This window comes from Lissotriton helveticus, chromosome 6 (assembly GCF_964261635.1).
Source record: "Lissotriton helveticus chromosome 6, aLisHel1.1, whole genome shotgun sequence".
Classification (NCBI taxonomy): domain Eukaryota; kingdom Metazoa; phylum Chordata; class Amphibia; order Caudata; family Salamandridae; genus Lissotriton; species Lissotriton helveticus.
Genome location: NC_136067.1, coordinates 2,093,810,528 through 2,093,830,956, shown reverse-complemented (window position 1 = coordinate 2,093,830,956; position 20,429 = coordinate 2,093,810,528). Strand labels below are relative to the sequence as shown.

At 46.0% G+C, this 20,429-nt stretch overlaps 1 protein-coding gene across 8 annotated transcripts in view; it reads left to right on the top strand.

Annotated features, from left to right (window-relative positions):
• The window catches only part of LOC144764028 (uncharacterized), a 1,051,947-nt gene that overhangs the window by 110,620 nt on the left and 920,898 nt on the right, over positions 1–20,429 (top strand). For 7 of the 8 annotated variants that reach the window (XM_078650166.1, XM_078650163.1, XM_078650164.1 and 4 more), the window contains exon 3: positions 18,524–18,664. In XM_078650166.1, the coding sequence (XP_078506292.1) occupies positions 18,524–18,664 (141 nt within the window). Of the gene's footprint in view, positions 1–18,523; positions 18,665–20,429 lie in introns of those variants that run through there. The other variant, XM_078650167.1, reaches the window with a different exon arrangement.

The window sequence follows — 20,429 nt, the reverse complement described above, 5'->3', positions numbered from 1 at the left end:
CTGGATTACCTGCTAGGTCCCTCTTATGGGTGGGACCCAGGAAGGGGGCGGTTACACCCCTTTCCTTTGTCCAGTTTGCCACCAGGACTGGGGCAGGATGGCCCCAGAACCGGGTTGACTGGAATCTGCCCAGGGACACCTTGTGCGCCGCAGGCAGTGTCTAGTTTCTTTCAACCCTCCCTGCTACAATCCACTATCTCCTGTATGGTGTGGTGTGACACCTCCCTGTGACAGGAGATCCTTTGATCAAGCATCCTCTGCCGAGTTTCGGTCAGCAGCAGGAGGCCAGACTCGTGTCTGTGGCAGCAGCATCCATTTTGTGATGCTGGGGCTCTGGTTAGGATTAACCGCGTTTTCAGTAAAGTAACATGTCTTCTCCCTCTAGAAGGGTGGAATGCTACCCCCATCGCCAGAACTTTCGAGGGGGTAGTATTCCAAAGTGTATGACACCAAACACGACATGTTTTGATAAAGCCAAACCAAAGTTAGCATTAACCGCGAGGATTATAATGCACTTAAGAGTATATGGTATGGCTGGAACAGCAGTAAGGAAATGGTTCCGAACACTGCAGACAGGCTCAGCTCATGCTAGAGCACCATATCACATAAAACCTAGCACTCTGCCTCCAGGATTGTAAAGGCCTGCCATAGGAGTGACTTATAGGTGTATATGTGTCCAGATATAGGTTTAGACATAGGTATACTATATCTAAGCAAGGGGTGAGTACACCACCTTGCCCCAGCTGTGTGAACAGTGTGGTTCTGAAAATTCTGGACTCGTGTATTAAACTTTGCCGCAGTATGACGATTTTGGTATCAAAAGACCGAGAATGGCTAGTACACTATGATCAATCATTTTCCTCATATTACAGTAACGATTTCACCTCGAAATCGTCATTTTCGTCCTGAGCCCTTGGCTTCCATTTTGTGTACAGCAGCCATTTTATGGGTTGCCCTCACATAGGCTTATAACTACAGCCAAATTCGATTCCAAAGGACACGTACACCTTAATTGACTTCTCTGTGACCTGGGCAAGCTGAAACCATTGCCCCAGGCCGAACCTGCCCGGCCAGTTTCTTTCCCAGTGGCCGAGCGAGATAGCATCAAGGCACAACATGCCATAAACCTTTTCATCACACACACACACCCTGCCTAACCCTGCTCACACCTGTCCCTGATTCCTTACATATGTCTTGCTTTACGAGGAGGAGGTGCCCGTTTTTATTGGGGGTCCACCGATATCTGATGAAAATGTTGGGCCTTGCCGGGTAATTTGTTGTGGGCTGGACGAACTGAAATGTGGGCTTGTCATCATGACTCTGCTTTTTCTTTGTAGTGAAAATATGTGAATGGTCAACTGTAAACCTAAGAATGTTTGCCTGAAGCATAATATTTTGTATAAAAAGAGAAGACTGGCTTGGTAAGATTGAGCAGTCTCCCGAGAATATACACGTGTTGTACTTCTAGGACGCCTGTTACTTGGTTGCAGCCAATAAATTTGATCTTTGACTTCACCTAGAAGACTCTGAGTTTCTGTGTCTGAATCAGGAAAGTACTCGAGGTCTTTGGGTGTTGTCCCTGGCACCGCTGGGTTACCGGTTCAGTACCGGTTCTGAAAAACCCAGTACCTCAGCTGGCGCCCAACGTGGGGCGATACCAACGGTACCGGTCCAAGCCAGAGGTTCGTGAGGAGCTTCGTGTGAAAATTCTGGAGGAAGGCCGCCACTTCATCGACCCCTGCATGTCGACGTGGTCCGAAAGTCTTTGCTGCGAGGTTCCCCGCTTCCCGACGGCTACGAAGGACTGCTGCCCTGGCTATCGCCCTGATTTGGACCCTTGATGCTTGGTAGAGCGAAACGATAGACGAGTCTTCTGGTGACGTCATCGATACCTCAGTTAAGTATAAGTGGAGCGTCTCCCAGTCCTTAGTTGGTTCTTAGTTTGGGTATCCCCTTGGGATCTTTGATTTGGAACTTGCAAGTACCAAAGCCGAAGGATTCGTGTATTCACGAGAATATCGTATTCGATAATCCTTTGAAGTTTGAAGCTAGACTAGAGAGCGAAGATGCCTGGTCTTAGCAGACTTGGAAATTTGTTTTGTCTTGGTTGTAATAATAGGGATTCCCGATTGGAGGACTCATGTCCGGTTCCTCCGATTGGAACTCCAACTTATGAACTGTATGTGAAACATGGAGTAGGCCCCATCACATATAATGAAGTATGGATCAAATACACCAGAAAGGATGGTATTTTAAAAGGGCCCCAATATGGTAGCTTTGACACGGAAATCTTAGATAACCTCGAAGTTAAACTCTTCAAGAAGAAAGCCCGGCCGGCGATGTTTGACTATTTCCGCCTATGGCGTAAGGAAGCCAAACAGAAGGAAATTAAATTAGCAAAGAAAAATAAGAGAGAAAGGGGTATTTCGATAATGCAAGCTGCTATGCAGTTTAAAGATAACGAAGAGTAACAGATGAGCGAGCAGTTGCATAGGCAACGTAAAATGTTAATCGATAAATGTTATCCGGTTTTGCCGCCTCTTCAGCAAGATGCAGCAAAAGATCTTGAAAAAGACCCCCTAATGTCGCATTTATTGAGTTCGCCACCCCCTTATGCGCAGAATGCTACGGCACCTCCGCAGCCTTTAGCTGGGCAGCCTTTAGTCGTATTGCCTCCTGCTCCTCCACAGCCACCAGCTGCTCTTCAGTTGGCCCCTACTCTTCCGGTGCAGCCTCCTCAAGGGCCACCGCCTTTGACATCTGCTCTGCCTTTACTTCCTACAACTTTAACTACTATATCGACTCCCACTTCTGGTATTCCTTCTGACACTGCCTCTGCATCTGCCTTGCCTCACCCTGCCTTTCCGCTTGTCTTTTCATCGACTTCTCCTTCTGTCCGACAGAGAGTGGCTAGTACTGTTACTAGTCTCCTATATCCTCTCTTTGGTGCAACAAGTGTAACTCCTGACACAGAGCGTCAGCAGTTGCGTAGCCAACTGCCTGATTCTAGGGAGAAGAAAACGTTGAATTATTTGGCACATAGATGGATGACCGAACCGACTAAATATGACCTAAAATATGTTATGGATGTCTTCCATCAGTGGGAAGAACCAAAGCAGAGATACGTTTTTGAGAAAATGTGTACTTTCCTCTCTGAGGATTTAGAGGAGAATGATTTGGAGCCCAATCCGCCTGAGTTGTGCCGTGTACGGTTCGAGTTTGGGAAAGGCGCAATTGTGGGTTCAGATGTTCAGAAAGCAGTTGCGACGTTGTTGTCGCTTAGGACTGAAGGTGTTTCTAGGTCATTGTTTGAGTCTGATTCCTCTGTTAAAAAGAAGGTGAGACAATACCCAATGAGAGAAGTTCCTCCAGTATGGAAGGAAGAAGTAGCGGCTGGTCTGAATAATATTCCCCCAGCTATACCAGCACATTTTCAGCGTGTCTGGGTACATGTTCCTTGGAAGCGAGCTGAAGTATTGGCCCTTAAGCAGACATTGCCTGATCCTCGTAAGAATCCTGCAGGGTATTACAAGGAATTGTCACAGACTGCAGGTTCTTGCATTATGAATTTAGCCGACATAGACATGTTGTTTGGAAATGTTGTTCCACAGCCTTAATGGGGAAAGATTCGTCATGCGGATCATGATCAAGAGTTAGGTGACTCATGGGCTAATATTGCTGCTGCAGATGCCCGACAAGTTGGTGGTGCTAAACCAGAGCCTTTAGTAGCAGATCTCCCTGGTAGGATCATTAATTACATGAAGACTTTAATGCCTGCGATGCGTGTGAATTGGGATAAATTGTCTGTGTGTAAGCAGAAGAAAGATTAAACGGTGTCTGATTTCTTCACCAGGTTTGAAGAAACATTTATCGATCACAGTGGTCAAGATATGAGTACAGAAGGTGGTCAACGGTTGTTCGTTGACAAGTTCGTGCACAATTTGCTTCCTGAGTTGTGTAAGAAATTGAAAGATTCAGAAAGTTTGTGGGCTGTATCCTCTTCAGCACAGATATTGGCTACTTCACAGTATTATGAAAATAGAGATAAAGATGAGAAAGATAGAGCAGACAAGAAAACGAAAGAGTTAAAAACAAAGGTCCTTTTACAGCAGGCGTACCCACCTCGTGGTGGTCAGAGTAACTATCAGCAGCCTCAGCAGTTTCAGAGAGACACGCAAAGGACCGAATATCCTCAACAACGTTTTCCTGTAGGCCCTAATCAGTGTTCATATTGTAAGGAAGAGGGTCATTTCAGGTATAGTTGCCCTATCTTGTTACAGCGCGCAAATGGTGTTTCTGGCTCAAGAGGTCGAGGTGTTCAACAAGCACCTAGAGGTAGAGGACGTGGAAATGTCCCCCAGAACGCTCGTTCCTTTCCGCCTCAAAATTCGATCTTTGACTTCACCTAGAAGACTCTGAGTTTCTGTGTCTGAATCAGGAAAGTACTCGAGGTCTTTGGGTGTTGTCCCTGGCACCACTGGGTTACCGGTTCAGTACCGGTTCTGAAAAACCCAGTACCTCAACAGCCAGTTGTGTCGATTTAAGTACCAGCCAGGGGTGGCAAAAGATATGCTGCATCCCCTGGTAGGCCTTGGATGCACCTATGCCCTGAGCACCTATAGTGCATGGTACACGGGCTGACAAGGTGTCCAGTACAAAATTGGTGATGTACCTATAGTACATGTCTGTGAATTTAGAGAGAGAACAGCAGGCTGTGGGTCTGATTAGCAGGCCCACAGCCACATTAAGTCGAAAACCAGAGAAGCAAAAAGCAAAAATTGGGGTGACCATAGGATAGCAGACCCTACACTCCTACACAACCCCCACCCCCCAAACGCAGGGACATTAAACTTAACCTTGACCAGATAAGTCTTCATGTTCTAAGTGGAAGTACCTGGAGAGACTATCTGCATTACCATGGTCAGTCCCTGGGCGGTGCTCCACTGTAAAGTCCATCCCCTGTAGGGAAATGGACCACCTGAGTAGTTTGGGGTTTTCACCCTTTATCTGATTAAGCCACAAGAGGGGCTTATGGTCTGTCTGAATTAGGAAGTGAGTTCCAAACAAGTATGGCCTCAGCTTCTTCAGGGCCCAAACCACAGCAAAGGCCTCCCTCTCAATGGCTGACCAACGTTTCTCTCTGGGGGTCAGCCTTCTGCTAATGAAAGCAATGGGCTGGTCTTGACCATCTACATTAAGTTGTGAAAGCACAGCTCCCACCCCCAACTCAGAAGCATCTGTTTGAACAATGAACTGTTTGGAGTAGTCAGGACTCTTAAGGATTGGTACAGAGCACATGGCCTTCTTCAGGTCATCAAATGCCCTTTGACAGCTAACTGTCCACTGAACCTTTTTGGGCATCTTCTTGGATGTCAGATCATTCAATGGTGTCACAATGGACCCATAGTTCTTTACAAATTTCCTGTAATACCCAGTCAGGCCCAAGAAGGCTCTGACTTGTGTCTGGGTAGTTGGAGGAGCCCAGTCCTGTATGGCCTGGATCTTGCTCTCCAATGGTTGAACTTGACCCCCACCTACTAGGTGGCCCAAGTACACAACCTTGCTCTGCCCTATCTGGGACTTGGTAGCCTTGATAGTCAGGCCTGCCTTTTGCAGGGCCTCCAGAACCTTCTTCAGGTGGATCAAGTGATCCTCCCAGGTAGAGCTAAAGACAGCAATATCATCTAGATATGCTGCGCAAAAGTCATCCAACCCAGAAAGGACTTGATTCACCAACCTTTGGAAGGTGGCAGGTGCATTCTTCAAACCAAAGGGCATCACCACAAACTGATAATGTCCACTGGGGGTAGAGATTGCTGTCTTGGCCTTAGACTCCTCAGCTAACCTGATTTGCCAATAGCCAGCTGTCAAGTCAAATGTGCTCAGATATTTGGCAGAAGCCAATTTATCAATGAGCTCATCTGCCCTTGGAATGGGATGAGCATCTGTCCTAGTGACAGCATTCAGACCTCTATAGTCCACACAAAATTTCATTTCTCTCTTTCCATCTTTGGTATGAGGTTTTGGCACAAGGACTACTCGGCTGGCCCAGGGGCTCTCTGATGGCTCAATCACTCCAAGTTCTAACATTTTCTGCACCTCAGCCTTTATACAACCCCTGACATGGTCAGGTTGCCTGTAGATCTTGTTCTTGACAGGCAGACTGTCACCAGTATCCACCACAAGGGTGCACCAGTTAGTTTGACTGGGTGTAAGTGAAAACATGTGTCTATGGGCTTGCAAAACCTGTCTGCAGTCCATCTGTTGCTGGTCAGTGAGGCTGCCTGCCAAGGCTACTCCATCCACTGAGCTATCATCAGGGTTTTGGGAAAGCAGGTCTGGGAGAGGGTCACTCTCTTCCTCCTGATCCCCATCTGTAGCCATGAGTAAACCCATGCTTTCCCTGTCAACAAATGCTTTCAACCTGTTTACATGGAGCACCCTGTGGGGGCTCCTAGAGGTGCCAAAGTCTACCACGTAGGTGACCTCTCCCTTCTTTTCCAGTATGGTGTAGGGTCCAGACCATTTGTCCTGGAGAGCTGCTGGTGCCACTGGCTCCAACACCCACACCTTCTGTCCTGGCTGGTACTCAGTCAGAACAGCCTTTTGGTCATGCCAAGCTTTCTGTAATTCTTGGCTGGCCTCCAGGTTTTTGGATGCTTTCTCCATGTACTCAGCCATCCTGGATCGGAGACCAAGTACATAGTCCACAATATCAAGTTTAGGCTCTTTGAGAGGTAACTCTCATCCTTCCCTCACAAGACACAATGGACCCCTCACAGGGTGGCCAAGCAAAAGTTCAAAAGGGCTGTAGCCAACCCCCTTCTGTGGGACCTCTCTGTAAGCAAAGAGTAAGTAGGGTAAAAGGATGTCCCATCTACGCCTGAGCTTTTCAGGTAATCCTTATATCATTTCCTTTAGGGTCTTGTTGAATCTCTCAACAAGCCCATTGCACTGTGGGTGATAGGGTGTGGTGAACTTATAGTTCACGCCACACTCCTTCCACATTGCCTTTAAGTATCCAGACATAAAGTTAGTACCTCTGTCTGAAAGTACCTCCTTTGGAAAGCCCACTCTGGAGAAAACTCCAAGTATGGCCCTTGCCACAACAGGAGCTGTTGTGGTCCTCGGGAGAATTGCTTCTGGGTATCTGGTGGCATGATCCACTACCACCAGGATAAATCTGTGCCCAGATGCTGTTTGGGGATCCATTGGTCCAACAATGTTAATCCCAACTCTCTCAAAGGGTACCCCCACCACAGGTAGAGGTATAAGGGGGCCTTTGTGGTGCCACCTGATTTGCCACTGGCTTGGGAGGTGACACAGGAGCGACAAAACTCCTTGGCATCTTCTGACATATGAGGCCAGTGAAAGTGAGGGACAAGCCTGTCCCAAGTCTTGTTCTGGCCTAAGTGTCCTGCAAGGGGAATATCATGGGCCAAGGTTAGAAGGAAGCCCCTAAATTGCAGAGGTATAACCAACATCCTGGTTGCACCAGGCTTGAGGTCTCTAGCCTCTGAATAAAGGAGCCCATCATCCCAATATACTTTATGGGTACCTTGAGCATTCCCTGCAGCCTCTGCAGCAGCTTGCTGTCTGAGGTGTTCAAGTGAAGGGCAAGTAAACTGAGCCTGCCCCAGGTCTGCCCTTGAGGGTCCCCCTGTCCCCAGAAACTCAACCTGATCAGGTTCAAGCTCTTCAGAGACAGTCTCCTCTTGGATCACAGAATCACCCTCCTGTGAGGTCTGATCCTGACCTGGGACAAGTGGGAAGGCTCTGCCTTGACCCTCTTGCTCCTTCTCTTGGGTTGTGGTTGGTCTATTGTTTCAAGATCCACCACAGGTTCAGGTAGGCACTTCTTGGCCTGGGACCTGCTTACAGCAAGGACATGGGCTGAAATCCCTAGCATTTCTGCATGAGTCCTGTACTCCACCTCTGACCATAATGATTCCTCCAGATCATTGCCCAACAAACAGTCAACTTGGAGGTCTGCACTAACAACAACTCTTTTGAGGGCAGTTACCCCTCCCAAGGAGAAATTAACAACAGCCACACTATGGGCAGTAGTGGCATTGCTAGCATTGGTCACTAGGTAGTTCTCACCTAGTATCATCTGTTCAGGGTCCACAAAGTTAGGTGTCACCATAGTGACACTGGCACACGTGTCCCTGTAGGCCTGAGCCAGCTTCTCATTAATTAAAGGCGTCTGCCTGTACTTGCCCAAGTTATTAGGACTTATAGTAGAGGACATAGCTATGTCCCCCTCACAGATCAGAACTGCCTGAGTAGGGATTCTGATTAATCCAGTCTCCATATCAGTACCCAGGGTTAACCCCACTATAGCCTTGGGTTGTGCACTACCACTGCTAACTGTACTAGGGGTGCAGGTGCCTTAGGGGCTGCAGTGGTAGGGGCTGGATTTCTCTTAGTGCATTCACTTCCCCAATGAGAAGTGGACTTACAAAAGTTGCACCAAGGTTTCTTTGGGCCATCATTCTTCTTTTTCTTGTTACCATTTTAGGAACCACCCTCCTTATTACTATTTTGGGGGCCTGTAGAAAACTTCTGGTCTTTTTCTTTCTTATCTCCACCCTTCTGGTCTGCTTTCTTCTGATCACCTCCTTGGTTCTGGGGTTTCTGCTTAACCCTTGTTCTGACCCATTTGTCTGCCTTCTTTCCCAATTCTTGGGGAGAGGTCAGATCAGAGTCTACAAGGTGTTGATGCAACAGATGGTTTGTACAGTTATTATGGATCTACTCTCTCATTATAAGATTGTACAATCCTGTATAGTCTGAAACTTTACTTCCCTGCAACCAACCCTCCAGAGCCTTAGTGGCACAATCAACAAAATCAGTCCAGTCTTGAGTCTGTGCTTTTTGGGTGTCTCTGAACAACAACCTGTATTGCTCAGTGGTTAGGCCAAACCCTTCAATAAGAGCACTCTTCAAGACAGAGTAGTTATTAGCATCCTCAGGTCTAACAGTGAGGAGCTTATCTCTCCCTTTCTCAGAAAAGGAGAGCCAAGAGATTGCTGCCCACTGATCTTGAGGGACCTGCTGTACCATGCTTGCCCTCTCCAGAGCAGTTATCCATTTGTGGATATCATCCCCATCTCTGTAGGGGGGCACAAACTTAGTCAGGTTTCTGTGATCATAGGACCTGTCTCTATCCTCTGGGATATTGCTGCCACCAGTGGGTATTTCACCACTCAACTTCTGTTCTCTTGCCAAAGCAAGTCTAGCTTGGGCCAGGGCTAACTCTTCCCTCTCTATTTGGAGATTAACAGCTCTCATTCTGGCCTTGTGCTCTTTCCTCTGAGGGGAAGTCATTCCTCTCTGAGATTCTCTTGAGGCACTAGAAATGTGAGAATCCCTTGAAGGTGATCTCTCTCTTCTATTGCCTGGGAGAATTCGGTTATGTACTCTGGGGAGGTGCTGGCCCTCTCCATTTCTATGTAGGTCCAAGTTGGCCTGGCTTAGCCTCCCAACTGGTACCTGGCTAACCCCTTGATCATGATCTGACTCTTCACCTTCTGATTCAGGGTCTACCTCCTCATTTTCTACTTCTGGGTAGGTGTTCTCACTATCTGGGGGATGCATTCCTTCTCCTGAGGGGACTATTCTGCCTTTCTCAAGGTCATCCTTCCCCAGGATGGCTATCATGATAGGAATGGTAGGGTTGTGACCCTTTTTCAGCTTCCTGGCAGTGCACAGGGCACTCAGGTCTCTATGGCTGAATTTGTCATAGTCTGAGGTTGCCTGTGGAGGGTCAACCACCATAGGTAGAGAGCTCGGAGCTTCACCTGTGGCAGACATGACTCTAGTGTGGTGTAAGTGATGCACCTACCTACACTAAGTGTTTTCCTACTGTACCTTGCTAGTGAGTTGTAGTCAGGGTGTGCTAAGCCCTTCTACCTACAACTACTAAGTTCAGTAGAACTTAAATATGCTAAGCTTTGTTTATATGTACCTATGGTACTTAATGTGATCTTTCAATTTGATAAAAAAGATTGCAAAGGTAAAACAACAGCAAGCTCAAATCTGTACCGCTGCTCACCAATGTGAGAAGTTGGGCTGATGTAGGATGTCCACAGTTCTGTGGGCACCCTGTATCAGTCCAAACAATCCCTTATGGTGGTGGTTGTAAGTCAACCTTAAAGACAAGCTATCCTAGTGGTAGCATGGACCAAGCTGCCTAAAGGCTTAACTCAAGAGGACATGTGAAGCAAGCTGTTTTACCATATGCAATCCTGTAATATCAAATGAAAGGACACCACACAAGTTATATATTATAAAAATATATGTATTTATTCTCAGAATAATCTCCACTACTCTTTATGAGCAATGAAGCACAAGCGTTAAAACAAAAGCACAATATTACATATAGAAGTTGCACAGTTATGGATGAGGCCGGTGGCCACTCGAACCATATATCAAAAAAGTGGTATAACAATCACTAATTGATCGGGGGTAAGGCCTAGGGCCTTGTGAATCGCTGGGACTACACTGGACTAACAGCAGTTAGGACGGGAGTAGCCCGCGGGATTCGGGTGCAGTGCAGGAAGCACACGCATGCCCCAATGTTAAGTCAATGGTGCGTAAAAGTTATCGAGTTACAGTTTTAAGAGTCTTCCGACTGGCCTAGAAGGACAAAACTTTAGACTTAGTCACTAGAGGTGTTAACCACTACAGAAGCACCGGTGTTCAAGAGTTACCTCACCCACAGGAAGCGGGTGCACAGGTGCGAAGATGTGTCGGGTTTCGTCACGAAGATCTAGGGTGCCTGGAGATGAAGATGCTGCAGGCGTCCAGAAGAGAAGTGTCCGGTGTGATCCAAGGGTGGATCGAAGTTGAAGAGTACCTGAAAGCAGAGGGGACAGAGTCTGGATCACTAGCCAGTGACCAGGAAGGAACCAGGAAGGAACCAGGCAATGTCGGGCGCAATCAGGTCGATGTCGTGTAGCTTCTCTCCGCTGCCACGTGGTCTCTGGGGCACCGAGGATGTCCTGGAGTGAATCACGAGCTGTCCCACGAAGGCTCTCGCTGTCGGCGGTGTCGGCTTCAAGATCGGAGTCAACAGGCCTTGACAGAGGCAACCCACGCAGGATTCGGAGATGGCTTAATACTCGGACCAGCAAGGTCTGAGCAGGTGCTCCTTTTCAGGGGAGCAAGGGCCAGTCTGGAGCAACCAGACTAGCAGAGCAAATTCACAGGTTCGCTGGTACTGGGGCCACTAGCCAACGGGCAAGCGACCAGACCAACGCGTCGAGCAGAAAAATGCAGAAGGGCCCCACGCAGCACTCGTCGAGTGTAGAGGGGTGAGCTTCGGTGCAAAAGCTGCTCGAGCCTGGAGCTTCTCATACTCCAATGCACAGCTTCAAGGGATCCTCGGATGCTGCACGGTCAGCGCTTCGTTGTTCCTCCAAGATGGCCGCTCCCACTTCAGGTTGCCTCCATGGGTCTCAGCTTTGCATAGACTGTGGATCGGGCTTTTAGAAGGCAAGCACGCTGGGTCTTGTCGATCTCTGTCGCTCGAGTTCCGGCGGGAACTGCAACAAAGAAAACGTCGAGGTGCTGGATGGTGCCTGTTTACACACGGTGGTCACTGCTTGACCACAAGGGAGATTCTTCAGTCTTCTACGTCGAGTAGGATGTCGAAGGGTCCAGAGTTTCGTTTCATAAGTTTCAGTCAGGATAATCTGATGTGCATTGGCACTGCTCCAACCTATATTCCAAATCTAGGGGCTGGATTACCTGCTAGGTCCCTCCTATGGGTGGGACCCAGGAAGGGGGCGGTTACACCCCTTTCCTTTGTCCAGTTTGCCGCCAGGACTGGGGCAGGATGGCCCCAGAACCGGTTTGACTGGAATCTGCCCAGGGACACCTTGTGCGCCCCAGGCAGTGTCTAGTTTCTTTCAACCCTCCCTGCTACAATCCACTATCTCTTGTCTGGGGTGGTGTGACACCTCCCTGTGACAGGAGATCCTTTTATCAAGCATCCTCTAACGAGTTTCGGTCAGCAGCAGGAGGCCAGACTCGTGTCTGTTGCAGCAGCATCCATTTTGTGATGCTGGGGCTTTGGTTAGGATTAACCGTGTTTTCAGTAAAGTAACATGTCTTCTCCCTCTAGAAGGGTGGAATGCTACCCCCGTCGCCAGACCTGGCGAGGGGGTAGTATTCCAAAGTGTATGACACCAAACACGACATGTTTTGATAAAGCCAAACCAAAGTTAGCATTAACCGCGAGGATTATAATGCACTTAAGAGTATATGGTATGGCAGTACCACTGGAACAGCAGTAAGGAAATGGTTCCGAACACTGCAGACAGGCTCAGCTCATGCTAGAACACCATCTCACATAAAACCAAGCACTCTGCCTCCAGGATTGTAAAGGCCTGCCATAGGAGTGACTTATAGGTGTATATGTGTCCAGATATAGGTTTAGACATAGGCATACTATAGCTAAGCAAGGGGTGAGTACACCACCTTGCCCCAGCTGTCTAAACAGCCAGTTGTGTCGATTTAAGTACCAGCCAGGGGTGGCAAAAGATATGCTGCAGCCCCTGGTAGGCCTTGGATGCACCTATGCCCTGAGCACCTATAGTGCATGGTACAGGGGCTGACAAGGTGTCCAGTACCAAATTGGTGATGTACCTATAGTACATGTCTGTGAATTTAGAGAGAGAACAGCAGGCTGTGGGTCTGATTAGCAGGCCCACAGCCACATTAAGTCGAAAACCAGTGAAGCAAAAAGCAAAAATTGGGGTGACCATAGGATAGCAGACCCATCTCTCCTACAATGTTTATGTCACAAAATGTGCTGTATTGCTTACTGCTTGCTACTCTGATACAAACGCATGGGAATCTATGAAAGTTCCAATACTGGGGCAAGAAAACAATTTACTTACCTGTAACTGTGGTTCCCCAGTATTGGTAACTTTCATAGATTCCCATGCGCCCACCCTCCTCCCCAAGGAAAGCTCAGCCTCCAGCAGATATGGTTACTGTTACACAACGGCTGTGAAAATCTGAGGCTCTGAGGTTTCTTCAGGAGGGTTCTAAGGGGTGAGGCTCTTCTGATTGGCTGATGATTAGTTTGGTCTCTTTTACAAAAAGAGGTGGATATGCTACAAAAGGGAATGAAGCCTAGGCCTTTTCTTTCTCTTTTGTACCTAATGCTATGTTACTTTTGGTTATTAAGACTCCCATTCCGACGATGGGGAATGATACAAAAGCATGGGAATCTATGAAAGTTACCAATACTGGGGAACCACAGTTACAGGTAAGTAACTTGTTTTCTTACTAGTACCTCCTGCCTCACGTGATGCTCGCCCCTGTCCATTTCATGTGTTATGACCTTCTTCCATTGTAGTAGGAGCAGATATAAGGCTGATAGATCAGACCAACGAGCAGTCAAAACTAATCAGCCTGGGTACTCTAGGCTCAGAAGCTGTGAAATCTTACTTGCAGTGAGGGCAGGGTGCTCCTCCAGGATTGGAGGAGGCCAAGGACCACAGAAAGTTTCTGATCCTCTAATTTGTCAGCTTTCTCCCATGACCATCATATCTGGTGTGTAGGTACAAGACTAGTGGTAGGTTCATTCTTTATCAGATGGAAACCAAGAAGGTCTGCGCAGCAGTCTGAGACAGACATTACCAGATCTCTGGGCGGTTGCCCTACAGCGGTATTTTGGTCCTAAGACATCAAGTGGTGAATGACATTACCCTAATTGAATGCAGCGCACGAACCAATGATGGCACAAACTCCAAAGACAACGCTTCGGTTAGTGACGAATGGTGGGATCATGAGATTTCAGACCCCTGGAGACAGTACATACCAATTGATGAGGTCCAGTGTTAACACTAATGATCACTCAAAATAGCAGTTAAAATTTGGAGGGAGAATGAAATGAAAACCCCAAATACAGACACACTAACAAAGATTGGTAGAGCCAAGGGACTCAATCCTTGGGGAGAAAAGGCGAGGTGTCAGTCTGATTTTCTGTAGAGGGATAGTTTTTCTGTATGCAGCCTTCTTAGGCTAATTGCCTTTTATTACAAATTCTTTGATGAAAATAAAAGGTTTTTTGCGGATTATGGAATGCTTTTGAGGCTCATGCCTTTTTATTGCATTGTTTATATGGTTTATTTTCATACTGCAGAAGATATGTAATTATGGCTCTATTAGCCTATGGGTTATGTTGGGCTGCATTTTATTGGTTATACATATATATGTGTATAATTTGTTTAGTACTATGTACTATTATTATATATATTTACACACTTATATATATATATATATATATATATATATATATATATATATATATATTTTTTTTTTATTATATGTTCCGGGTTCCCACTCATGGGCGGAGATTATTCAGTGCTTATTAAGCATGGGCGTAAAATCCGTTCCGCTCGCGGATTTTGCGGATTTTCGGTAAATTCGCAATCCGCGAACTCTAGCGAACTTGCCGAAAATTCGTAAAATCCGTGCGAAGCGGATTTTTTGCTTGCCAACTAGAATACTATACAATTTCGCGGGAGTAAATACTTGCGAACACGTAGATGCGGCGGGCAGCGACAATCTCGCAATTGCGAGATTGCAAAATTTGCAATTTCGCACAAGAAATCCACCAGCAGGCAGCATAAACCTTGAAAATTATGATTTTTATCAGAATAACTCCTCAGGTTGACATTTGCCTGCACTTTTTCTTTGCAAGGAGTTCATTTTGGGGGTTGGGGGTGGGGGGAAGGAAGTGCCCCACAGTCTCCAACTTCCTGTTCCTGTCCACCAGGCTCCTCCCAGTGCTTTCTTCATGTGCTGGTCACTTTGATTTGGATCGTGACCTGGAAGGATTACTTTTGTGGATGCTGCTGGATATTTGGATTTTTGCAATACTGAAAGCACTCAGCAGGTGCAAAAGTTCAATCTTATCATTAGTAACCATTCCCTGTAGTGCTTCCTGAGGGGCCGCTTCAGAGTTAATTGCCTACTTGCAACTATTCTATGACCCTGCTCTGACCCTCACAGCAGGCTCAGAGAATAGCTACAAGTATACAACAAAGGTCCTGTTAAAAAAATTACACTGCAACAGAAAGCAATTACAGACAATACTGAAAGCACTCAGCAGGTGCAAAAGTTCAATCTTATCATTAGTAACCATTCCCTGTAGTGCTTCCTGAGGGGCCCCTTCAGAGTTCAGCAAATTACAGATAAGGAAGCAGGTGCCAGCCAGACTGGAAGTTTAAATTCAGTGACACATTAATCAACCCCAAATTAATTCATGTCAGTTGAAGCAGGGCAGGTGTGCTTGCTTTTTTTCACCCCCATAATCTACAGTGATAAACCAACCAGAGGGTGGCAGTGATGTACCAGAGGGTGGCATGGGTGTACCAGAGGGTGGCAGTGGTGAAACAGAGGGTGCTGTGAACCTGTGATGATGAACCAGATGTAGAAACAACATAGTCGCGGCTGTTGCGAGCCGACAAGTAAGTTCGCAATTGCGAACTGGTACAGAACCCTCGCGAACTGGCAGAAATCCTTGCGAACATAAAAAAAAAAAATCCGCAAATTCGCGAGAGTTCGCGGATTTTGCGGATTGCGAATCCGTAAATACGCAAGTTCGCGGATTGCCAATTCGTAAAATCCGCCCATGCTTAGTGCTTATGACTTTAATGAGTGTACCCCTGGAAGAGAACTAGGATTACAGGTAAGTAACTAATCCATAATGCCTTTATGAGTAAACATTGAGAAATATGGGAAAGTTATAGAATTTTGCTACACTTTAATAAAACAGCAAAAAAGAACAAGGTTATGGAAGAATTGTTTGAATTATTCTCAGGCACTAGAAATCTCTCGGGCCGGATCCCAGTCCATAGTTTTTCTTCCCAATGTGCCTTTTAGACTGAGACCCGTCTTATGCAAATCAATCTTGGTCCAGCCTGAGCTGCCAGGACAGGCAGCCCACCCCTCCAGATGAAGGTTGCTTGTGATCCGGTTCAGATGACGTGGCTTATCAAAGTACCTATTGGAGCAGGGTCAAGGCTGATTTGAGGTGGCATGGTAGGCACAAAAACAATGGACTGAGACGCAGCCTGGGAAATTACCAGTGACTGAGAATAATTCAAGCTTTCTATCTATTGCTTTTTGTATTCCTCACCACACAATAAAATAAGTTTAAAATGATGAATAAAATTAGCTAAACTTTAAAGGGAAAGACTCCAAGACAGGGATCAGTACAGGACAGAGAAGATGAGAAACAGAGGGGTAGAGGGCTGAAAGGGACCAGGGTAAGGAACTTGAGGAACAGAAATCTACACATTTCTTTACTGTTAAGGAGCTGGATGTAGAGGCAGCTAAGACTAATTTGACTTCAAGTTTTTCCACTTGGCTTCTGCGCACTGTTGCCTAACCTTATCTTGGTTGAAATCACAGTTTAGAAATGTATACTAATCATATACTTTATCAACATTCCAAATGTAGTTTCCACAATATGAATTTCCTGTCATCAAAACAATCTTTTTCTTTTTCTTTTGTTTACCTCACAAAGCCTTTCTTTTGTAATACATAAATTACATATACATCATGATAAAAACATTATTTGTAGAACTGCTCAATGCATTTCAGGCCTCATCGGCCTTTCTTCGGGGGCTTAATCTGTAGACAAAAATAATAAAACATACTCTTATTTTCATGGAACCCATGTATCGGTAAAGCAGTCAATGTTAATATACATTATATACATTGAGAACACTGTAGTAACTTTCAATGCAATGCGCTAATAATGCCAAAGTGATAAGATGTGATTCCAGAAAGGATCCATGTTATGTTAGAAAGAAATGTGAAAGCAGGAAAACACAACAAAAACACTCTGTGCTAAACACACACTTCCTTAAAAAATACCTAGCTACAATCCACCAAGTGTCTCCAAAACACAACCAAAAACCTATTTCCTGGTAATAAGTGAACCCCTTTAGGTCAAATTCAGGCTTATTTTGATAATGCTCCGATATTGTAAGCAGCTAAGACACCTTCTCTCTCCTCTGTTGTGCCCATTACATGAGGTATTCAGCTACCTCCTTACAATATTTCCTTTAAGAGGTTGTACTTGCTGAAAACATTGGTAGAGATGTTCCAGCACTGCTGGTAATATCAGCCTTGGCATGTGCAACACTGAACTAGGTTCTATTTAGGAGGCAAAACCACTCAAACAGAGGGGGCCCCTGATAACAGATGGAGGTAGAAAAATGGGAAAGAAGCACAAACTATTTGAACAAATTTCTCTACCTGTATAAATGAAAGTGCGCTATACGTCGCAGATAAATAAACATTCAAATAGCTGGCCCATGGACAAAGGCATTCCACAATAAAGATTCAAATCATACCAAAATGTATTAATTATCAATTCACATTATAGTGTTTTAAATAGGCGATAAAAAAAAGAGACGGAAGACATGATCCCACATCACACTTACTCAGCCATTCATATCAATAGACTCATAACCATGCATACTCATACGTTCTGAAACTCAGAAATCCAGCCATACTCACAGCAACAAGGCAGTACATAAATAGGTGGACCACAATATCCAAGAGGTGATAACATTAATAGTGACGTTTTTAGTACAGATAATCCTTTTTAGGATGACAGCATATATACCATCAGCCTTCACATTTATTTTGGGCAATTGGCGCAGACAGAAACATAGATCATAGGTTTAACATGATCCACAAGAGTATTGCAATGCCGACGTGCGTTTCGGTGTACAACCTCTTGTGGGTCTCCCCTTCCTCAGGGCGTGTATTTCCAAGGTTGTGGCAGTGGGATGTGCCTGGGCTTCTGAAAGGGAAAGGTAGCAGGACACCTGGTATTTTATTTTTAATATCTCTGCTGGCGAAGGTGCTGCTCAGTGTGGGTGGCAAGGCATCAGGCAATAGCCTGGGCAGGAGAGAGTGTTGCTGAGGAACTTTAAGGGTTTGCAGACAACATAGACAACTGTTGTATGATGGAACCCTGCAGGCATTTACCCCGTATGCCTTTGAATCGCAGTCAGTACCCTGTGTGCGAGGTTACCATGTGTTGCTTTAGCAAGCAAGTCGTTACAAAGACTTGATTTAGGGGGCGCTGCACTTTGGAATAGTATAAATTACTACTCCATCTCCAGTCTATGCAACAGCAGGGAAGGTGTTGGACTTAATAATCAAACGCCAGTCCAACAATGCGCCCCCCATTAGCAGGTCATTGTAACAACTTGTGTGCTAAAGTAACGTGTGGTAACGTCACATGCGTGGTACCAACCTCATTGTTAAGTCTGGTTGTCGTAAAGATAGCAGGGTAAATGTTTCCCTAGACAACTCAAGCTACTATCTTGTTGTGCATGTATAATGTCCCTTCACACTCTATGATAGTAAACAACCTTTGTTAAGTATTCATACATATTCTATATGTTCTGTTTTGTCATTTTGGAAATGATGTAGTAGCTGTAATTTTTGTGTACTGTGTACTTTTTCTCTGTTACAGAAACGCAAGGTAAGTGTTCAGAAGACACTTTTAACTGTACCCGTACGGAGACTGATCAATGTTCACGAGACACGGACTGTATGGGATCCACCAAGTGCTGCTTGCATAACTGTACTCTGAAGTGCAGGTTCCCCGCGCGAGGTACAGTATACATATGAACTTTTTATTACACTATTTTTCCCAACTATACCATGATGTAGACGCAAACGGACAATGCAATGGGTACCAGTATGATATATATAAATAAAGGATTATTGCTGCCAGAGTAAATCGAAGGATGGTGGAAACTGCATGCCAGCATTAACTTGCAATAGGCTGTTGAGGATGTATATGGTAGAGCTTTTACAGACTAAGCACAACATATGGTTGGAAAGAAGCAAGGCAAAGCCAATAGGTGTCACTATTTTGAAGAAGCAATGGAATTCACATTTTGATTAATACGTTTCAACAGTCAGTTCCCCGATGCAGCCAGCAGTACCGTAGGCAGTTACCTGAGGAGTCAGAAACACATCCTTGAGGTAGCAGGCTGAGGTCTGTAGGGTCATTTAGGTATGATAGGTATGGTAGGTAAGATTGATGGGTAGGTAAGTAGCAGTGGTACAGTAGGTAAGGTATGGTTTGTAAAGTACTGCAGGTTTGGCAGGTCGGTAACGTATTATAGGCGTGGTAGGTAGGTGTGGTATAGGACTAGTAGTTATGGTAGAGATTGAGAGCATGTTTAGTATGAATATATAAGTTTGGTTGGTGAGATAGATAGGGCAGGTTAAGTATGTAATATTAGGTATTGTAGTTCAAGTATGGTAGGTAGGAAGGTATTGCAGGTAGGTGTGATAGGTTAGGTGTGTTAGATTAAGTATGGTTGGTAGTTTGGGTATATTAGGTATTATACACATGCTAGGTTAGGTTGGGTGGTTTGTGAATAACAAGTGCCTCCATACATACAGGCATAGATATCCAAACAGCAATCAGCAAAGCGATAAAGCAGCAATTAAAAAGTTGAGTAAGCAAATTAAATACGCCAAAAAAGTCAGATTGTGTTTCAATTACAAGCCAGTTCCATGGAGCTGCAAGGCTCTGATGCAGTGTCCGTCGTCGTCATCGAGGCTGCCGTCGATGAGGTATGGGAGTTCTTGCACCAAGGATGCTACACACATTGATGATGCAATTGTTGTGATACAATGTGGGTCTTTTCAGCGGTTCCAATCCATGAAGCTGCGGCGATATTTCCGATCTGCTCGGGTTGCGCTGCGCCGCAGATGAGATGAATTAGTTATACTGGATCCACAGAAGCTTGCAAAGCACCTTGAGCCCACTTCCAAGGGTCCAGGACTGGGGAGGCACCACTTACCAGGGTACACTCACAAATGGCAGAGTCCAGTTGTGGGTACAAGGTTGTTGGAAGCCAGTTGGGTCCCTGAGGATTTTGATCAGGAGAACAGCCAACTAGCCCTGAGAGTCACTCTGGGTTCAAGAGATGCAGGTCCAGTCCTTCTCACCCAGGCAAGAGGGCACCAGGCAGCAGGTCGGCACTGCAGGTCATCAGGCCCTCAGAGCAGCAGTCCAGCAAAGTGGCAGTCCTTTCAGCTACTCTTCCTGGCAGAGTATCCACAGGTTCCAGAAGTGCATTGGAGGATTGGTGTCTAAGGTCCAGTATTTATACCCATTTGTGCCTTTGAAGTTTGGGTGAAGGTACTAGAGGGTTCCCTTTGAAGGCCTCGGGCATCCTGCTTTCCATGCCCTGGCACCAGGCTATCTGCAATCCTTTGTGAAGAGGCAGGACGCAGCCTATTTAATTGTAAGTCGGTTTGGGTCCAGCTCTGCCCTCCGATCCTTCCAGTGATAGCCCATCCAGGCAAACCTAAGCTATTGATTGTGCGTGGCTGTCTAGGAGGAATACACAAAGGGC